The sequence below is a fragment of the Hypanus sabinus genome, chromosome 2 (assembly GCF_030144855.1).
Source record: "Hypanus sabinus isolate sHypSab1 chromosome 2, sHypSab1.hap1, whole genome shotgun sequence".
Taxonomy (NCBI): domain Eukaryota; kingdom Metazoa; phylum Chordata; class Chondrichthyes; order Myliobatiformes; family Dasyatidae; genus Hypanus; species Hypanus sabinus.
In genome coordinates, this window is record NC_082707.1 from 20,329,886 (window position 1) to 20,350,357 (window position 20,472).

The following is a 20,472-nucleotide window of genomic DNA, read 5'->3' on the forward strand; positions in this document are numbered from 1 at the left end:
CAGCGCACCAACCTCTGTGGGATTCTCCTGTTTACTTTCAAGTTCAAGTTCAAATTTATTGTCATGTGACCACATATATATAACCAAATGAAACAACGTTCCTTTCGACTATGATGCACCCGCAAAACATCTATCACACAGCGTACTGTAGTAATTTATGTTATTGCACTGTACCATTGCCACAAAAATAACTGATTTCATGACATATGTGAGTGATGATAAACTTGATTCTGATATGGGTCCCTATTGTGGACTGAGAGTAGGAAAGTGGCAGGGAGAGGGGAATGATGAATGGGAAGAAGGAGGGGAGGGAGCAGGAAACACCAGAAGAGAGATTCTGCAATTATCAATAAACCAATTGAATAGAATCAAATAACCTTGCCAGGTGTCTCACAGCAGGGTTTGTCTGCACTTGCACCACCACTCCACGTTCCTGGCACTCCTTCTCTGCCGCCTGTCCCACACTCCTGCTGCAGCGCTCCACCCTCGCCATTCCCAACAACCTTTGCTCCCGTCAAATTTACAAGCTTGCTTTTCGCTCCACATTGACAAATACACAACTGTGTAAAAGTCATGGGCTCACTAGCGATATATATATATATGCCTGAAACTTTTGCACAGTTCTGTAAAACAAAGTACTGACACAAGTAAACTGATAAAATACAATTGAAAATGCATGTCATATGCAGAGCAGGTAAACAGTTAACAGCTCGCTGTCCTAGTGATGACACTCAATGGTGGTAGGGTATTCATTGGTCTCACAGCCTGAGGAAAGAAGCTGTTATCCAGTCTGGTTGTCCCAGTCCTGATGCTCCTGTACCTTCTTCCTGACAGTAGTGAGTCAAACTGATTGTGGGATGGGTGGTAGGGATCCTCAACAATGCTTCTGGCCCTTTGTATACAACGCTCCGGGTAAATGTGACGAATCGGGGGAGGGAGGGAGATCCCAGAGATCCTGTTGGCGGTTTTTACTCTCCTCTACAGGATCTTGCGGTCCGCTGCCTTGCAGCTTCCGTACCACACAACGATGCAGCTGTACAGGATTTTCTCGATGGTGCTGCTCCAGAGATCTGCTAGAATGGGGGCAGGGAGCCTTGGACATCTCAATCTCCTCAGAAAGCGTAGGCATTACTCTGGCCTTCTTGCCAAATGAAATATTGTGGATCCAGGTTAGATCGTCCATTATGTGCACACCACTCTTCGCGTTCTCCATGGCAGAGCTATTGATGTTCAATGGAGAGTGGTGGACCTTTCATCTTCACTATTACCCACTACTCATGCACCTGTATCACTTTCTACAATTGCCATTTTAGTTTCTCTCTCCTCATAAGCCCCAAATATTCACAGATGCAGCCCCACCCTCCCATTTTTCCCGCCTTTTTCTGCTTATTCTTGCTTCTCATTGATACCATCAAGGAGGAGGGCTGAAGCCTGAAAACCCACACTCAACATTTTAGAAACCTTCATTGACAGATCAAGCTTTTAGTATATGGAAAAGGAAAGGTATAAAATGTTTTCGTGATCTTTTTTTTGAAGGTACTTTGATGTCTTTTGATCAACTATCCAACAAATTTGAATTACCTAAATCTAATTTTTTTAGATACTTACAAATTAGAAATTTCTTACATAAAATTCTTCCATCTTTTCCTAATTCAACTCCATCGGATTTTTCAGATTTGATTTTTACTTTTAATCCTTGTCAGAAGGGATTAGTAGCTTTTATTTATAACATGATTATGAAGATACAGCCAGAAATATCGGATAGAATTAGACAAGAATGGGAAAAAGAACTTCGATGTAATATATCAACAGATAAATGGGAAAAAATTTTACAAATGGTTAATTCCTCCTCTATTTGTGCTAAACATGCTTTAATACAATTTAAAATTGTACATAGAGCTTATATGTCTAAAGATAAACTTGCCCGATTTTATTCGCATATCAATCCTCAATGTGACAGATGTCATTTAGAAGTGGCTTCATTGACTCACATGTTTTGGACATGTCCCACTTTACATAACTATTGGAAGGACATTTTTGATGTCATTTCCTCAGTATGGAATATCGATTTACAACCCCATTTTATTACTGCAATTTTCGGTATACCAAATGAAGATGGCAATCAACTTTCCCCTTCAATCAGACGAATGATTGCCTTTGTAACATTAATTGCCAGAAGGTCTATATTACAAAACTGGAAAGAAGTAAATCCTCCTACTACATTTCAGTGGTTCTCCCAAACTATTTCTTATTTGAGTTTGGAAAAAATCAGAAGCACTATCTTTGATTCTTCAATTAAATTTGAAGAAACCTGGGGACCATTTATTCGACACTTTCATATGAATTAATTTGGCTTATTTCAGATCCTTTTCTCTACTTATACTTGTTCAGGTATGGAGTTCTGGAGTTCTTTTCTTGACATCTTTATATATTTATAAAGTGTTATTATTGCCCATGTTAGTGTTAGTTTAGTATTTTTTTTCATTATATATTTTTTCTCATATATAATTTCAATTTTTTTTTTCTCTTTTTTCGACGATTATTTTTGTTTTTCATATATATTTACATAGACTTGATTGATTTATGCACCTTTTGTTGATGGATGTTTTAATAGGATATTATTATCCTATTACTAATGTAATCTCAAGTTTATTGAATCTGTAATCTATTCATTATTTTGTGTTGTTTTTTTTTATATATGAAATTTAATAAAAAGATTGAAAAAGAAAGAAAGAACATTTTAGGAACAGCCTCTATCCCTCAGCCATCAGATTTCTGAACGGATACTGAACCAACAACCCATGAACACCACCTATTTCTGAAAAAACAAGAGAGAATCTGCAGTTGCTAGAAACCTGAGCAACACACACAAAATGCTGGAGGAACTCAGCAGGCCGGGCAGCGTCTATGGATAAAAGCACAGTCGATGCTTTGGGCTGAAACGGTTCGGGAAGACTATTTCTGCACACATTTTGCACTGCTTAATTAATTTAATTTCTATATATATTTCTGATAGGAATTCATATTATTTTTTATGTATTGCACTGTACTATTGTCACTAAACATCAAATTTCACAACATATGTCAGTAATATTAAAACTGATTCTTAAAATATTTTAAGATTTCCAGCATCTTTAATTTATTTGTGTTTCCCAACTCTTCCAACAAATGCTTAGTGTTAGAGATGTACATTTGATCTCTCAATCTACCTTGTCATGGCCCGTGCATCTCATTTGTCTACCTGCACAGCACTTCCTCTGCAACTGTCTAGATTCAAGAGCCAAGATTAGATTTACAACATAGAAGGCTCATTACCAGGCCCTTCAGCCCACAATGTTGTGCTGACCATGTAACTTATTCTAGAAATTGCCTAGAGTTTACCTACCGCATTGCCCTCTATTTTTCTAAGCTCCATGTACCTAACTAAGAGGCTCTTAAAAGACTCTATTCTATCTGCCTCCACCACCGCTGCTGGCAGTGCATTCCACGCACTCACCACCCTCTATGTGAAAACTTACCCCTGACATCCCCTCAGTCCCTACTTCCAAGCACCTTAAGACTATGCCCCCCCCCCCCATGATTGCCATTTCAGGTCTGGGAAAAAGCCTCTGGCTATCCACATGATCAATCCCCCTCATTATCTTACACACCTAATTTATTTATCACGTACATAGAAACATACAGCAAAATACATCGTTTACGTTAACAACCAATACAATCTGATGGTATTCTCAGGACAAGTGGCACAATGCCCCCCGGCAATAAAACACAGCATGTCATACTGTTCTGCCAAAATATGACAAAACATCAGCAAAATATACTCCTTTCTACCCCTGACCTCCTCTTCTATTCAGCCCATTGGGTCTGCTCCACCATTCCATCATAGTTGATTTATTCTCCCCCTCAACCCCATCCTCTTGCCTACTTCCCATACCCTTACTAATCAAGAACCTATGAACCTCTACTTTAAATGTACCTAATTACTTGGCTTCCACGACCATCAGAGGCAATGAAATCCACAAATTCACCACATTCTGGCCAAACAAATTCTTCCTCATCTCTGTTCCCAATAGATGTCCTTGATTTCTCTGGCTATGCCCCCTGACCCTAGACTCCCCCACTATTGGAAACATCTTCTCTATATCCACTCTATCCAGGTACTTCAATATTCTCCAGGTTTCAATGAAATCCTTCCTTATTCTTTTAAACTCCAGTGAGTACAGGCCCAAGGCCATCAAATGAACCTCCCTCTTAAAAAGGGAGGGTGAGCAGCCAGAGGTTGTGGTACAGATTGGCACCAATGGCACAGGTAGAAAAAGGGTGGAGGTCCTGAAAACAGAATACAGGGAGTTAGGAAGGAAGCTGAGAAGCAGGACCTCAAGGATAGTAATCTGGGGACTGCTGCCTGTGCCACATAACAGAGAGGACAGGAATAGAGTGAGGTGGTATATAAATGCATGGCAGAAGATTCGGAGTAGGGGGCAGGGATTTAGATTTCTGGATCATTGGAACTCTGCTGGGGCAGGTGGGACCTGCACAAAAGGGACAGGTTACACTTGAATCTGAGGGGGATCAATATTCCTGTGGGCAGGTTTACTAGGGCTGTTGGGAGTGGTTTAAACTGATATGGCAGGGGGATGCCAACCAGTATGATAGAGCTGAGGATGAGCCAGCAGGTTTACAAGTAGATGATGGATGTAACATGAATGTAAGGGAAGACAAGCCAATGATTGGGTACAAATGCAAGCAGAGCAAAGAGTTAAATTGTACCACAGAGGTAAAATTCATAAGGGTGAAGAATGCAGGACTGAAGGTGCTGTATTTAAATGCACATAGGAATAAGGTGAATGAACTTGTGGCACAATTAGAGATTGGTTGCTATGACACTGTGAGCATCACTGAGTCATGGAGAGGAAGTTTCCTATGGTGGGGCTATCCAGAAATTGAGGGCACAGCCTCAAAATTGAGGGGCAACCTTTTAGAACAGAGGTAAGGAGGAATTTTTTTTAGGGAGTAGTAAATCTGTGGAATGCTCTGTCACAGACAGCAGTGGAGGCCAAGTCCATTGATTGTTTCCTGATTGGTCAGGCATCAAAAGATATGCGAGAAGGCAGGTGTACGGGGTTCAGCAGAATCTGGGTTCAGCCATGATGGAATGGCGGAGCAGACTCAATGGGCTAAATGGCCTAATTGTGCTCCTTTGTCTTATGGTCTTGCATTAACCCTTTCATTCCCAGGAACATTATCGTGATTGTCCTCTAATGCATTTCCAATGCAGCTTCTCCCAAGACCACTTTCTGTAGATGAACCTCTTTTGTCATTACATATCCACCCATTTTCCTTTTGCACTTTTGTCATCTCATCATTGTTATTGATCAAGAGATGCAGCATGAAAACAGGCCCTTTCAGCCCAACAGCCCATGCCACCCAAGTACACCCATGTGACCAACTAACCTAATAACAGAACATCTTTGGAATGTGCAAGGAAACTGTAGCACCTGAAGGAAACCGATGCGGTCACAGGGAGAAGGTACAAACTCCTTACAGACAGCAGCGGGAATGGAACTGGGGTAGCTGCCTGTGTAGTAGTGTTATGCTGACCACTACACTACCACGTCACCCATTTTCTAAGCCATTACTCAGTTTTCCCCTCTCTATCTATTCCTTCTCTCCTGCTTCCTCTGCATCTTTCACTCTTCTCAGTTCTAATGAAAGGCCATCGACCAGGAACACCAAACCATTTTCTCTTTCCACACAGGTGGAATCTGACGTTACTTGCAGCAGGTTCTGCCTTTAACTTGCGTCATAACCTCTTGCTTTTATATCTGTATTTATTCCTACCTGCTGACAGATGGTCCTGAGCACAAACCTGGCGTACTCGCTCAGGTTGGCGGTCTCTATGGAAACGGTGCGCCGGACTGACTTGGCGTTTTTGTCAGAGCTCAGAAGCTCGTCGTCAGTGATGTCATCGTGGATGCTGATGGGGGCCAGAAAACCACTCACACCAAAGTCATCCGTGTTGGAAGAGTTGACACCACTATTGCCCAATTCTGCATCCCCTGGACACAAAAACAAGACAATTTTAGATAATGGAGATCACGCATTGTAACTTCAGGCAGTTTAACCTGTAAAATCCTCAGAGCCAGCAAGGTCACTAGAACCTCATTCAAACAAGCCCGCAAGGGGAGTCAATAACTATTGTAAGACATAAAACGCTGAAGGGACTCAGCAGACCAGGCAGTGTCGATGGAAAGAAATAAACAGCCGACATTTCAGGCTGAGACCCTTCATCAGGACCGAGGGAGGAAGCCAGAATAAGAAGGTGGGAGGAGGGGAAAGGAATACAAGCTGGAAGGTGATAGGTGAAGCTAGGTGAGGGGGAAGGTAAGTGGCTGGGGAAAGGGGAGGTTAAGTGAGAAGCTGGGAACTGATGGGTGGAAAAAGTAAAGTGCTGAAGAAGAAGGAATCTGATAGGATAGGAGAGTGGACCATGGGAGAAAGGGAAGGAGAAGGGGCACCAGAGGAAAGTGGTTGGCATGTGAGGAGAGGATAAGAGGTAAGAGGAGACCCAAAGTTGGGAATGAAAGAAGAGGGAAGGGAAGGGGGTAAAAATACCAGAAGTTAGATAAATCATTGCTCGTGCCATTTGGTTGGAGGCTACCCATACTGACTGACTGACTAATTAACTAACTAACTAAATAAATGAGGTGCTGTTCCTCCAAACTGAGACTGCTCCATCACCTGCAAGTGCCTCACTCTCCCCTTCCTGCTTCGGACTTCTCCAACACCTCATCCTCTAACGGATATTGCCTCTGGGTAGCCTCCAACCTGATGGTTCATCCAGCATTTTGTATGTGTTATTCTGTATTTCCAGCATCTGCAAAATCTCCTGTGTTTACAGTTAATGACTATTGGCAAAATGTTTCAATGTGAGGGAAACGCTGGATCTAATACAATGACTCCAAGAATCCGTCATGCATCATTCCAACTATGTATGGCCAGTAACTTAGAACAAGAATAAATATTTTTCTCAATTTCTTCACCAATGGTCTTAAGCAATGCATTAAATCTGACCCATCCAATGGATGTGCAAAAGGAGGATTGGAACCTAAATGGCCTGCCTCAAGTCCATGCCTTTCGCCAAATAAGAGTCAGGGACAGATAAACCACAGAATCGAGACCTTGAGTCCACACTGATCATCCAGCATCAATCCTACACATAATCTCATTTCATTTTAAGTTATTTTTAGAGTTACAGCACAGAACAGGCCTTTCCAGCACATCGAGCCACATCACCCAGCAACCCACCTATTCAACTCCAGCCAAGTTACAATGACCAATTAACCTGCAAATTGGTATGCCTTTGGACTGTGGGAGGAAACTGCAGCACCTGGAAGAAACCCATGCTTATGGAACGAACGCACAAGCTTTATGCAGAGGATGCCAGAATTGAACTGCAAACTATAACACCCTGAGCTGAAATAGCTTTGCACCACCTGCTACGCTACTGGGTTAGCATAACGCAATTACAACTACCAGTGACCCAGGTCAATTCGCACGGTTGTCTATACAGAGTTGGTACGTTCTCCCCGTGACTGCGTGGGTTTCCTCCGGGTGCACCAGTTTCCTCCCACATTCCAAAGACATCCCAGTTAGTCGGTTAATAGGGCACACAGGTACAATTAGGAGGTGTGGTGCCATTGGGCCAGTAGGGTCTGTTACTGAGCTGTATCTCTAAATTAAATGTGATTCAATTCAGCTACACTCTACGAACAACTTAGAGCAGCCAAATGCCCAACCAACTCAGATACTTCTGGGACATAGGAGTGTTAGAATAAACCCAAAGCAACAAGCCTATAGAGTTGGCACCGGAGGCCAGGATTGAACCCAGGTCACTGAAGCTGTTCGGCAGCAGCTCTATCAACTGCATCACCGAGTTATCTGGCAAGAAAATCAGTTGTAATTGTCTGGAACTTTCTTTGTAACTTTTCAGAAACTGTTTCAGCACAGAAACAGGCCCTTTGGGCAATCTAGTCCATGCTGAACAATGATTCAGCCTAGTCCCAATGACATACACTGGGAGTATACCCAACCCATCAATGTACTGATCCAAATTTCTCTTCACTGTTGAAATCAAACCTGCATCCTTCACTTCTGCTCATTCCACACACTCAACACCCTCGAAGTGAATAAGTTACCCCTCATGTTCCCCTTAAGTATTTCACCTTTCACCCTTAACCCATGACCTCTAGTTCTGGTCTGGTCTCACACAAGCTCTGTGCATTTACCGCACTTATACCTCTCATAATTTGGTATACCGCTGTCAAATCTCCACTCATTCTCCTACGCTTCAGGGAATAAAGTCCTAAACTATTTAATGTTTCCCTCTAACTCAGTTCCTCAAGTCCCTGCAACCTCCTTGTAAGATTTCCTTGCACTCTTTGACTCTCATTGATACTTCCCTCTAGGTAGGTAACCAGAAGTGCACACAATACTCCAAATTAGGCCTCACCAAGGTCTTATACAACCTTAACATAACATCTCAACTTCTGTACTCAATACTTTGATTTATGAAGGCCATTTTGATGAAACGTCTCTTTATGACTCTATCTTCTACAAGCTCTGAAGTGTCTTACCCAACATCAGAATAGCTTTCAGAACTGCAAACACAGCCCCCACTTCTATACTGTTGTGTGCAGCAGCTAAAAGGTGCCGGTCGCAGGATGAGCGGATCCCAGGAGCAGATTTACCTGCAGAACAAAGAAATTTATTAACAGAATTGCAGCAATATTGAAATCACATCAAAATATTGCTGTAAATTTTGCTGGATTTAGAGGAGCAAATTTGAAGAGAGATTACAAGAAACATAAGGTTGTGATATTAGGTGATTTTTTAAAAAAAACTTCTCACATATCGACTGAGACTCCCATACTGCAAAAGGGCTAGACGGGATAGAGCTTGTCAAATGTGTTCAGAAAGTTTCCTTAATCAGTACACAGAAGCCCCAACTAGAGAAAGTATGATACTAGCTTTCTTATTACAGAATGAAATAGGGCAGATGACAGAAGATTCTGTTGGGGGACATTTCGCATTCAGTGATCATAATGCCATTAGTTTCAAGGTGATTATCGAAAGGATGGGTCTAGTTCTCGAGCTGAGATTCTAAATTGGAGAAACACCAATTTTGATGGTATCAGAATGGATCCAGCAAGTGTGGAGTGGGACAGGTTATTTTCTGGCAAAGCTATACATGATAGATAGGAGGCCTTCAAAAGTAAAATGTTTAGAGTACAGAGTTTGTGTGTTCCTTTAGAATAAAAGGTAAAGATAACAGGTGTATGGAACCTTGCTTTTCAAGAGATATTGAGGCCCTGCTTAAGAAACAGGTGCATAGCAGGTATCAGCAGGAAGGAACAAATGAGGCATTTGAAGAGAATAAGAAATGCAAGAGAGTATTTAAGAAAGAAATCAGGAGAGCTAAAAGAAGACATGAAGTTGCATTAGCAGACAAGGTGAAGGAGAATCCAAAGGTTGCTACAGAAATATTAAGAGCATAAGGATAGCAAGGGACAAAATTTGTCCTCTGGAAGATCAGAGTGGTAATGTATGCACAGAGCCAAAAAGAGACTGGGGAGATTTCAATGGATTTTTTGGGGGAGACAGACGTAAAATCTGTAGATGTGAGCAAATGTAGCAGCGAGTTGACGGACTGTCCACAGATTACAGAGGAGGAGATGTTTGCTGCCTTGAGGCAAATCAGGGTAGATAAATCCCCAGAACCTTATAAAGTGTTCCTTTGGACCCTATAGTATGCTAATGCAGATACTTAAAACATCCCTAGCCATGGATAGACGGGAACTGATTAGTGATAGTCAACATGGCTTTGTGTGTGGTAAGTTGTGTCCAACCAACCTTAGAGCTTTTCTAGGAAGTTATCAAAGCCAAAGCAGTGGATGTTGTTGATATGGACTTTAGCAAGGCCTTTGAGAAGGTCCTGCATGGGAGGTTGGTCAAGAAGGTTGCATTGTTTGGCAATTGAGATGAGGTAGTGAATTGGATTAGATATTAGCTTAGCAGAAGAAGCCAATGAGTGGTTGTAGATGGTTGCCTCTCTGACTGGAGGCCAGTGACTACTGGTGTCCCACGGGAATTGTTGCTGGGTCCGTTGTTGTTTGTCGTCTATATCAATGATCTGGATGATAGCGCGGTAAACTGGATCAGCAAATTTGGGGTTTAAAAAAGGTATACAAACTTATGAGGGGTAAAAGTAGGGTAAATACAAGCAGGCTTTTCCCACTGAGATTGAGTGAGACTACAACTAGAGGCCATGACTTAAGGGTAAACAGTTAAATGTTTAACGAGAACATGAGGGGAAACATCTTCACTCAGAAGGTGGTGAGAGTGTGGAGCCAGTGCAAGTGGTGGATATGGATTTGACTTCAACACAAGCAAAATGTGTATAGGTACATGGATGAAGGGTACAGAGGGCTATGATCTGGGTGCAGTCAATAGGACTAGGCAGATTAATGGTTCAGCACAGACTAGACAGGCTGAAAGGTCTGTTTCTGTGCTGTAGTGTTCTTTGACTCTGTGACTCTATGTCTCTGCATGTGACCCTCGTGTTACAAGGGGTGGGTGTTACTTCTAGAAAATGAGCCGTATTCTGAAGTTCTGTAACATAAAGCTGGGTCATTGTTAAGAAAAACAATTTGAAAAAAAATCCTTCATGGTGATTTAGTCTTTTTTTCCTTTATATAAATTCCATGAGAGTAAACTTCTTGAAAGTATCTCAGATGTTTGGGGAGAGCTTATTGAAATCCACGAAAGTACTTTTCAGCTGTACTTGTGGGACTGCCCTGTATTCTAGTGGTTGGGGGAGAAGGCAGGAAAGTGAGGGATAATAAATTTGCATTTTCCTCCAATGCCTCATGCTCTTATAATAACTGGAGGCTGCCTCTGCAAATGTCTTTGGAATAACAATCTGTACAAAGAGGAAAATGTGTTTTACTTTTTGTACAGTACTTTTATAAGTGGCAGCTTAAAGCCAGAGCATTTGAGGACTAAAAAGTTCTGTGGTATTTAGTACCTTCCCCAACAACTCCCAGATGTCTTGCTCACACACTACATTCTTCCTAGATGTGTTCATCATGAACAATGGCTGGAAACCTGCTTCGAAGATCTTTGGCCAGATTTATCCTTCACAGAAGGCCTGAGAAACTGTCTTCTGAAACATGTGGCACTTGGGGAATGATGTTATCCCGTATGTGGAATCGGGTAGAGATTGCATCACCAGGCAAGAGTCAGGCGTTGGATCACATTGTCAGGAAATTAATTGTTATCACGTTTCACTCTAAATCCAGCCAATTTTAGGACAAATATGTTGTGCAATAATATTTTAAGTTCAAAGTGCATTTATTATTAAAGTATGTATGCATGATATAGCCACAAAGAAACCTAAAAGAACCCATTTTAAAGAAAACCATCAAACACCCAACATGCAGAAAAATAAACAAAATGATGCAAACAATAAACACAAGCAAAAAGCGTTCTGAACTGAAGTCCACAAAGAGAGTCCGTCTGCAGGCCCTTTGTTCAGCACAGAGCTGAGTAAACCTCGCGGAGAAGCAAGCTGAACCAGCCTTTCCTTCACCTCCAGCCCCGACACGCCGCCCTCTTCAATCTGGCCTGGCGATTAAATCATTCTCCAAACATTGGACACTGTCGGTTCAATACGCTCTGGGCCCTGAACACCACCGCCTCAATTCAGCCTGTCCCCAGCCTTTGCAATCTGGCTCAGCCCTTAAATCGTCATTCAAGCACCGGACTCTGATGATCAAGGCCATATATATTCATTTTGGAAAGTACTGTCTAAACAGCAGAATGTCAATTCCAGCCAAATGCTGGACCATGACAGTTTTCATAAACCCTCTTTCAATCCTTCATCCATGAGATTGACTACTGATCATAATTGTACTGATCCAGTGCTCTAACGCACAGGATCAAAGAGGCTGCAGAGGGTTGTGGACTCAGACTACTCTATCATGGAGTCTCCCCACACTCTAGGACATCTTCAAGAGGCAGTGCCTCAAGTAGGCTGCCTCCATCATTAACAACCTTCAATCATCTGGGACAAGCCCTTTTCTGATTACTACCATCAGAGAGGAGATACAGGAGTCTGAGGATGCAAACTCAATATTTCAGGAACAGCTTCTTCCCTTCCATCATCAGATTCTTGAATGGTGTATGTCAATGATTTGGACCATGGGATTAATGCATTTGTGGCTAAATTTGCCAATGATACAAAGATAGGTTGAGGAGTGGGTAGTGTTGAGGAAACAGAGAGCCTGCAGAGAGACTTAGATAGTTTAGGGGAATGGGCAAAGAAGTGGCAAATGAAATACAATATTGAAAAGTGTATGGTTATGCACATTGGTGGAGGAAATAAATGGGCAGACTAGTAATTGGATGGGGAGAGAAAATGCAGAGATGTGCAGGATACCCTAAAGGTTAATCTCCAGGTTGTGTTGGTGGTGAAGAAGGCGAATGCAATGTTGGCATTTATTTCTAGATGTATAGAATTAAAGAGCAGGGATGTGATGTTGTTGAGGCTCTATAAGGCACTCATGAGACGACACTTGGAGTACTGCATGCAGTTTTGGGCACCTTATTTTAGAAAGGTTATACTGACATTGGAGGGGTTCAGAGAAGATTCACGATTATTCCAGGAACGAAAGGGATACCATACGTGGAACGTCCATCAGCCTCTTGGACTGTGTTCCCTGGAGTTCAGGGGAATGGAGGGGGATCTTATAGAAACTTCCGAATGTTAAAAGACCTGAACAGCTTAGATATGGCAAAGTTAGTTCCCGTGGTAGGGGAATCTAGGGCAAGAGGGCATGACTTCAGGATTGAAGGACGTCCATTTAGAACAGAGATACGGAGAAATGACTTCACTCAGAGGGTGGTAAATCTGTGAAATTTGCTGCCACAAGTGGCTGTGAAGGCCAAGTTATTGGGTGCATTTAAGACAGAAATAGACAGGCTCTTGATTAGCCAGGGCATCCAAGGGTTTGGGGAGAAGGCAGGGGAGTGGGGATGACTGGAAGAATTGGATCAGCCCATGACTGAATGGCAGAGCAGACTTGAAGGGGCAAATGGCCTATTTCTGCTCCTATATCTTATGGTCTTAACCCATGAACATTACCTCACCCTTCCTCTTCTGCACTACTTACGTCTTGTTGCAACTTATGGTAATTTTTTATGTCTGCCATACAACATATTTCATGACATACATCAGGAACAATAAACCTGAATGATTCTCCCTGCACCAATGGAGAGAGGAAAACTTAAATGAACTCAAACAATCTTTATATAATTCTTACACGGTTGCCAACAAAGGTGATAACAGCCTGCAGATGTCCCTTCATTTTAAGCTGGGAGTATATTCTTCTTCAAGACTGGGTTGAAATCCTGGAACTCTCTTTCCTAAAGATCTTTGGCAGCACCTTCTCAATAAAACTAGTGTCATGGCTCAGGTTTCAGCAACTTTGAGTGAGCAATTAGGGTTGAACGTGAAGTGCTAGTTGTGATAGTAATGCTCACATCACGTTAGACCATCGAACCAGAAGGTATCGGAGCAGTATGAGGACACTCAGCCCATTGGTTCTCCTCCACAGGCTAATCATGAGTGACAGTTTTTTAGATTTAAATTGAGAGTTAATTGTTTATTTATCACATGTACATCAAACATACAGTAAAATGTGCCATTTGCGTTAACAGCCACCGCACTCTGATGATGAGCTGGGGGCAGCTCACAAGTGCTGGCACACATTCTGGCGCCAACGTAGCTTGTCCGTAGGCCCACCATGTTCAGCAGAACAACACTCAACCAACATACAACGAGCAGCAACAGCAAAACAAACTCCTTCCCATTCTCCACCACCCCTAATGCACACACACAGACGGGCTAGCAACCCCAAGACAGGCCAGCTCAGGACATCTGACTTTCATGGCACTGGACACACAGACATAGGGCCTCCAGCTTTCAGCTTTGCCAGCCTGGGGACTTCAACCTCCCAGCTTGCTGGCTTCAGGGCTTTGATCCCAGGACTCGCCAATCATGGGCATCTGATCTCAGAACCTGCTGAATGATCCGCAGCCTCCATTCAACACCATTCTCCCATCTCCTCCCCATAATCCTTAACCCACTTTCCAATCAACAGCCTATTGATCTCTGCCTTAAACATGCCCAGTGGCGTGTCCTGTACAGCTCTCTGTGCCAATAAGCTTCAAATTCACCCTGTCTCTACCTGAAGAAATGTCTCCTCATCTCAGTTTAAGACCATAAGATCAGAAGAAATAGAAGCACAATTATGGCATTCAGTAAATCAAGTCTGATCTGCAAACCGCCGTGGCTGATTTATTATCCCTCTCAACCCCATTCTCCTGCCTTCTTCCCTTAATCTTCTCCCCAAATCAGCCATGATGGAATGGTGGAGCAGACGGGAAGGGCCAATGGCTTAACTCTACTCCTTTGTCTATGGTCTTATCACCTTCATTCTTCTGAACATCATCTAGTACAGGCCCGGAGACATCAGATGTTCCATTAATTAATAATAGATAAAGAAGGAATAAGCTGCTAACCTCTGACAAGGGCAGAGAGTACAGTAAATAATACCCACATTTAATGGAAATGTGTTTGTTTACTCCTTCTCCTACTTGTCCAAAATGGGAAGTGCAAATTCAGGTTACTTTTCAGATCAGTTGAAAACTATTCAATGAAATGCAAATGTGCATACATAACTTCCAGGTGGAAGTTTAATGTTTCACATGTCATTTAATTCTGGAGACTATGCAGCAGTAATATGGTCACACCCTGGAGGTGTAGGAATTAAGTTTTGGGAGGAGGTTCGGGAAGCTTAGGTCCCGCACCACCAGTTTAGGAACAACTATTACCCTTCAGTACCAACAGGTTCCTGAACCAGTGTGGAGAACTCCACTCACCTCAACACTGAACTGATTTCACAACCTATGGACTCACTTTCAGGTGCAAGTTTATCGTCATTCAGCTGTGCACGTGCTACAGCAAAATGAAAGAACGTTCCCCTGGGACCAAGGTGAAAACTGCAGTATGTACATAGGTAATGTAATTGGTGGAAATGTCCATAATTCACAACTGCTGACATTGAGCTGGGGTTCACTTTAAGCGGCTACTCTGACATGATGACGCAATTACGTGAGGTTCGGTTACCGCGATTTGCGTTCAGGTTTTAGAGTACAATATATGAGCTATCACAGTTTTTCTTACACATAAGATGCCTCGCGTTATTTTAGTTGTGGAAATCCACAGATACATCACACACAGCACATAAAATATTAGCACAATAATACTAAAAAAAAATTTTAAATCTGTAGATATATAAGTTGTCATAAAGTGCATATTCAACATATAGTTAAATATACAACAGTACACAATGCACGTTCTCAATATTATTTATTTATCACTATTATTCTTTGCATTTGAGTTTCCACAGCTTGTCTTTTTTTGCAGGTTGGTTGTTTGTCTTTGTTTCGGAGGAGCTTTTCATTGATTATATTATCTTTCTTTCTATCTGCTGCCAATGCTTGCCAAGTAAATGAATTTCAGGGTAGCATATGGTGACATGCATGTACTCTAATGGTGCATTTACTTTGAACTTGAAAGCGGTCATTACAGACAGCACTCTCATCACAACAAAACTTGTAAAGGGGAAGAGGGATGCCAGCCAGAAGCTTACCATTAGCCTGGGGGAAAGGGCTCACTTGTGGTGTGCGAAACAAGTGCAGCAGAAGCCTGCACGTCATCCTGGCGCCTGCTTCAGCATCCGGATCACCGCATGCTGCAGGAAACAGACTTGTCAGTTATAAATATCGTAAATGGAGACTCAATCTGCTTTTAACCTTTAAAAAGAAACAGCAGCCTATTTCCGACCACGCTCCAAAGCGGGAACAAATATTCCTGCAAGTTTCTTAGACTTCGAAGCCCTCTTTGTAGTGTCAAGAAAATTCTGCCCATCAATGTATCTGCTGGGTAGCATTTTAAAAAGACTCAGTTCTACTAAAACGCCTTCATTTTCTCTGCACTTTGACCAATTAAGTGAAAGGTTTGTCCAAAGGTTAACTCTTAGATAAGGTCTTAGATCATGGGGCCAGTCTCTGGTTTGTTGCTAATGTCATCCTTTGATCATGGAATGAAGTGGGCTCAACGTGTCCCTTCCAACATTTCAGCTGGCTTTTTCATGTTTTCATTTATTATGAATATCATTGGCAATGCCTGTGGATTTTTTTTAACCATTGTCCATTGTCTCTGGACTAACAGAGTAGTCAAACACATTGCTGAGACTGAAGCCCCATTTAAACCAGGTCAGGGATAGATGGCACATTTCTTTACCTGAAAAACAGAAATTCCCTTTTATATATATAAAAATAAGATAAATCTGCTTACTTGATTGTTGCCAATCCAGGCTAATTTTAAATTCTAGACTTGTTTATTGGAATATAAATTCCCCAGTTACCATAGTAACACACATGAAATGCTGGAGGAAATCAGCAGGCCAGGAGGCAATAAACAGTTGACACTTCAGACCAGGACTCTTCATCAGAACTCCGTATCACTCTGGATTTGCAGCATCTGCAGAATCTCTTGTGCTTATGATCCCCAGTTACCATGGTGGGACTCCCCATTATGTCTCTGGATCAATTAAGGCAACTCTCTCAACTTGTTGCTTTGGATCTGTAGCACCCGCAGATTTTCTTGTGCTTTGTAATTCTCTCAACTTTCCTCCCTCAAGAACTCCTTGGTGTGTATTTTCCTTTTATTCACATAACAATCAATGATTTCCAAGAAATGCTTTGCCTGGCAAGCCTCAAGATGTTTTAGAGCCAAGTCTGTTACTGTACATGAACTCCAGCTGTTCTATCTGATCTAAATCACTTGCAGGCACCCAAAGATACAACTGGAGTAATGCCTGAGGAAGTTTGGGAGCTCAGCAAGTCAGACAGCATCTATGCAGGTGAACGAACAGTCGATGTTTGAAGCGGAAGCCCTTCATCATCAGGGCTGAAGAAGGGGGAAGAAGCAAGGATAAGAAAGTGTGGGGAGAGGAGGAATACAAGCTGGCAGGTGATAGGTGAGACCAAGTGAGGGGGGAAGGTAGGTGGGGCGGGAGGAGGGGATGAAGCAACAAGCTGGGAGGAACAGGTGGTAGAGGTAAAGAGCTGAAGAAGAAAGAATCTTGTAGGAGAGGATGGTGGACCATGAGAGCAAGGAAAGGAAGAAGGGCGCCAGAGGAAGATGATGGGAAGGTGAAGGGAAGTGAAGAATCCCACCTCCTAGATCTTACTTTCTCTCACTGGGCACAGTTTTCCTCATCTGGAGCGTAACATTGCAATGTGCTTGCTGCATGCAACAGTTTCTCAGAAACTCTTTCAATCTCTTCACAACACCACCAGTGACCATGCGTTAGTACACAGGGAAGTATGTGCATTTCAATTGCCATAGTTCTTACCGTCTCCTTGACTACAATATTCAACCATCTCCTCATTAGTGCTTCCACTACCTAGCATGGGTTATGAACAGGGAACAATATGCATTATTTTTTGTAACGATGAGTATTAGGAATAAAATTCTTAATGGGCGACAGGTAGCACAGGGGCCAGTGTAACACTTTAGAGTACCAGCAACCCAGGTTCAATTCCCGCCCCTGGCTGTAAGGCATTTGTATATTTTCCCGTGACCACATGAGTTTCCTTTAGATTTTCCTGTTTCCTCCCACATCCCAAGGGTATACAGTTAATAGATTACACGGGTATAACTGGCAGCAGAGGCTCATTGGGCCGAAATGGCCTGTACCGTACTGATATTTTAAAAAATAAATGAAATAATCTTGCAGTTCTGCACAATAGTGGGAACCTCCTTTTTCTGCTGCCATTCCTGGGAGATAACTGCAGATTCCCCTCCAAGTTACACACCATTGTGACTAGGAAATGTATAAAATTTGCTTTGGGGATTAGATCTATAAAAAGTTTAAACTGATGACACAATATGTATCAGCTCTCTGGAATCCTGTATGAAGGAAACTTGGATGCATTCGATACAGTTCCTTTCAGACTGCATTCAATGACTTTCAACAATCGGAATATTAGTCACTTTGTTTTGAGAATTTCATATGGTAACTAGGAATGTTGTCTCAATGCACAATGAAGTATTTTTCAAACAAAACACACAAAATGATGGTGGAACACAGCAGGCCAGGCAGCATCTATAAGGAGAAGCACTGTTGACGTTTCGGGCCAAGACCCTTCATCAGGACTAACTGAAAGGAAAGATAGTAAGAGATTTGAAAGTAGTGGGGGGAGGGGGAAATGCAAAATGATAGGAGAAGACCAGAGGGGGTGGGATGAAGCTAAGAGCTGGAAAGGTGATTGGCGAAAGTGATACAGAGCTGGAGAAGGGAAAGGATCATGGGACAGGAGGCCTCGGGGGAAAGAAAGGGGGGGAAGCACCAGAGGGAGATGGAGAACAGGCAAACAACTAAATATGTCTAGGATGGGGTAAGAAGGGGAGGAGGGGCATTAACAGAAATTAGAGAAGTCAATATTCATGCCATCAGGTTGGAGGCTACCCAGCCAGTATATAAGGTGTTGCTCCTCCAACCTGAGTTTGGCTTCATCTTGACAGTAGACCATGGATAGACATATCAGAATGGGAATGGGATGTGGAATTAAAATGTGTGGCCACTGGGAGATCCTGTTTTCTCTGGCGGACCGAGCGTTGGTGTTCAGCAAAACGGTCTCCCATCTGAGTCGGGTCTCATCAATATATAAAAGGCCACACCGGGAGCACCGGACACAGTATACCACACCAGCCGACTCACAGGTGAAGTGTCGCCTCACCTGGAAGGACTGTCTGGGGCCCTGAATGGTGGTGAGGGAGGAAGTGTAAGGGCAGGTGTAGTACTTGTTCTGTTTACAAGGATAAGTGCCAGCAGGGAGATTGGTGGGAAGGGATGGGGGGGACGAGTGGACAAGGGAGACGTGTAGGGAGCAATCCTTGCGGAAAGCAGAAAGGGAGGGGAGGGAAAGATGTGCTTGGTAGTGGGATCCCGTTGGAGGTGGCGGAAGTTACGGAGAATTATACGTTGGACCTGGAGGCTGGTGGGGTGGTAGATGAGGACAAGGGAAACCCTATCCTGAGTGGGGTGGCGGGCGGATGGGGTGAGGGCAGATGTGCGGGAAGTGGGAGAGATGCGTTTGAGAGCAGAGTTGATGATGGAAGAAGGGAAGCCCCTTTGTTTAAAAAAGGAAGACACCTCCTTCGTCCTGGAATCAAAAGCCTCAATGAAATGGAACAAAAGTATTTTTCAGTTTGTTTTAAGATATTCACTTGGAATTTCTCTTGTTGCAAGATATACCACATCACAGAAGTGTTTCCAAGCACAATGGACTCTGGTTAATTGGGACAAGTACATTTTCACCCAATTAAGCAGCTGCCCCAATTAGCAAAAGTTTCATGGAAATCCAGTAGTTAAAATGGTATAAAAAAGACAAACTACCATTTAAGTGAGTCACAAAATGTGTATTTAAATGAAATACAGAACAAGTTAGAACACTACCATTACTACAGTACTGTAAAACTGTGCATTAGTTCCTGATAGTTACCAATGGAGGAATTCATCCAGGGTATGCTGCCATGTTCTTTTGATTGACTGTGACTGAACAGAATCAGTGCAGACACCTAGTACAGTAAATGGACTGCCTTCATTGCCTTGCTGCATGAAGTAGTGTTACTTTAAGTGGTGTGTGTTTGAGGTATATGTACTGTGTTGCGCAGTTTGGTCCAAAGGAACATTGCTTCATTTGGCAACACATGCCCGGTTGAATGAAAATAAATTGAACTTGAACCTGAAATTTTCAACTTAAATAGGGTAACTCTGGAATTAGACATTTTGGCCCGAGGAGAAAGATCCCGCTTTCTACTCTGTCTATGCCTGGCATAATTTTATATGTTTTTATTAGGTCTTCCCTTCATCATCTGCAGCTCCGGAGAAAAGACCCCATGTTTGTCACATGCCTTCTAAACCAGCCAGCATCCAGGTGAACCTCTTTGGCACCCTCTCCAAAGCCTCCACACTTTGAGCATCCTGCCTGTAATGGGGCAGTCAGAAATGAATGTAATCCTCCAGGTGTGGCCATATCAGTTATACACTAGACGGCCATTTTATTAGGTACCTACTGTACCTGTATCTAATAAACTGGCCACTGAGTATACGCTTGTGGTCTTCTGCTGCTGTAGCCCATCCACCTCAAGGTTTGACGTGTTGTGCATTCAGAGATGCTCTTCTGCACACCACTGCTGTAACATGTGGTTGAGTTACTGTTGCTTTCCTGTCAGCTTGAACCAGTCTGACCATTTCTTCTTACCTCTCTCGTTTT

The 20,472-nt window shown here is 42.7% G+C and overlaps 1 protein-coding gene across 1 annotated transcript in view; it reads right to left on the reverse strand.

Annotated features, from left to right (window-relative positions):
* Positions 1–20,472, reverse strand: part of LOC132406765 (mediator of RNA polymerase II transcription subunit 12-like protein) — a 689,991-nt gene that overhangs the window by 132,295 nt on the left and 537,224 nt on the right. The window contains exons 26-28 of the mRNA XM_059992729.1: positions 15,777–15,878; positions 8,637–8,750; positions 5,842–6,059 (exon numbers count right to left, since the gene is read on the reverse strand). Coding sequence (XP_059848712.1) covers positions 5,842–6,059; positions 8,637–8,750; positions 15,777–15,878 — 434 coding nt within the window. The remainder of the gene's footprint in view (positions 1–5,841; positions 6,060–8,636; positions 8,751–15,776; positions 15,879–20,472) is intronic.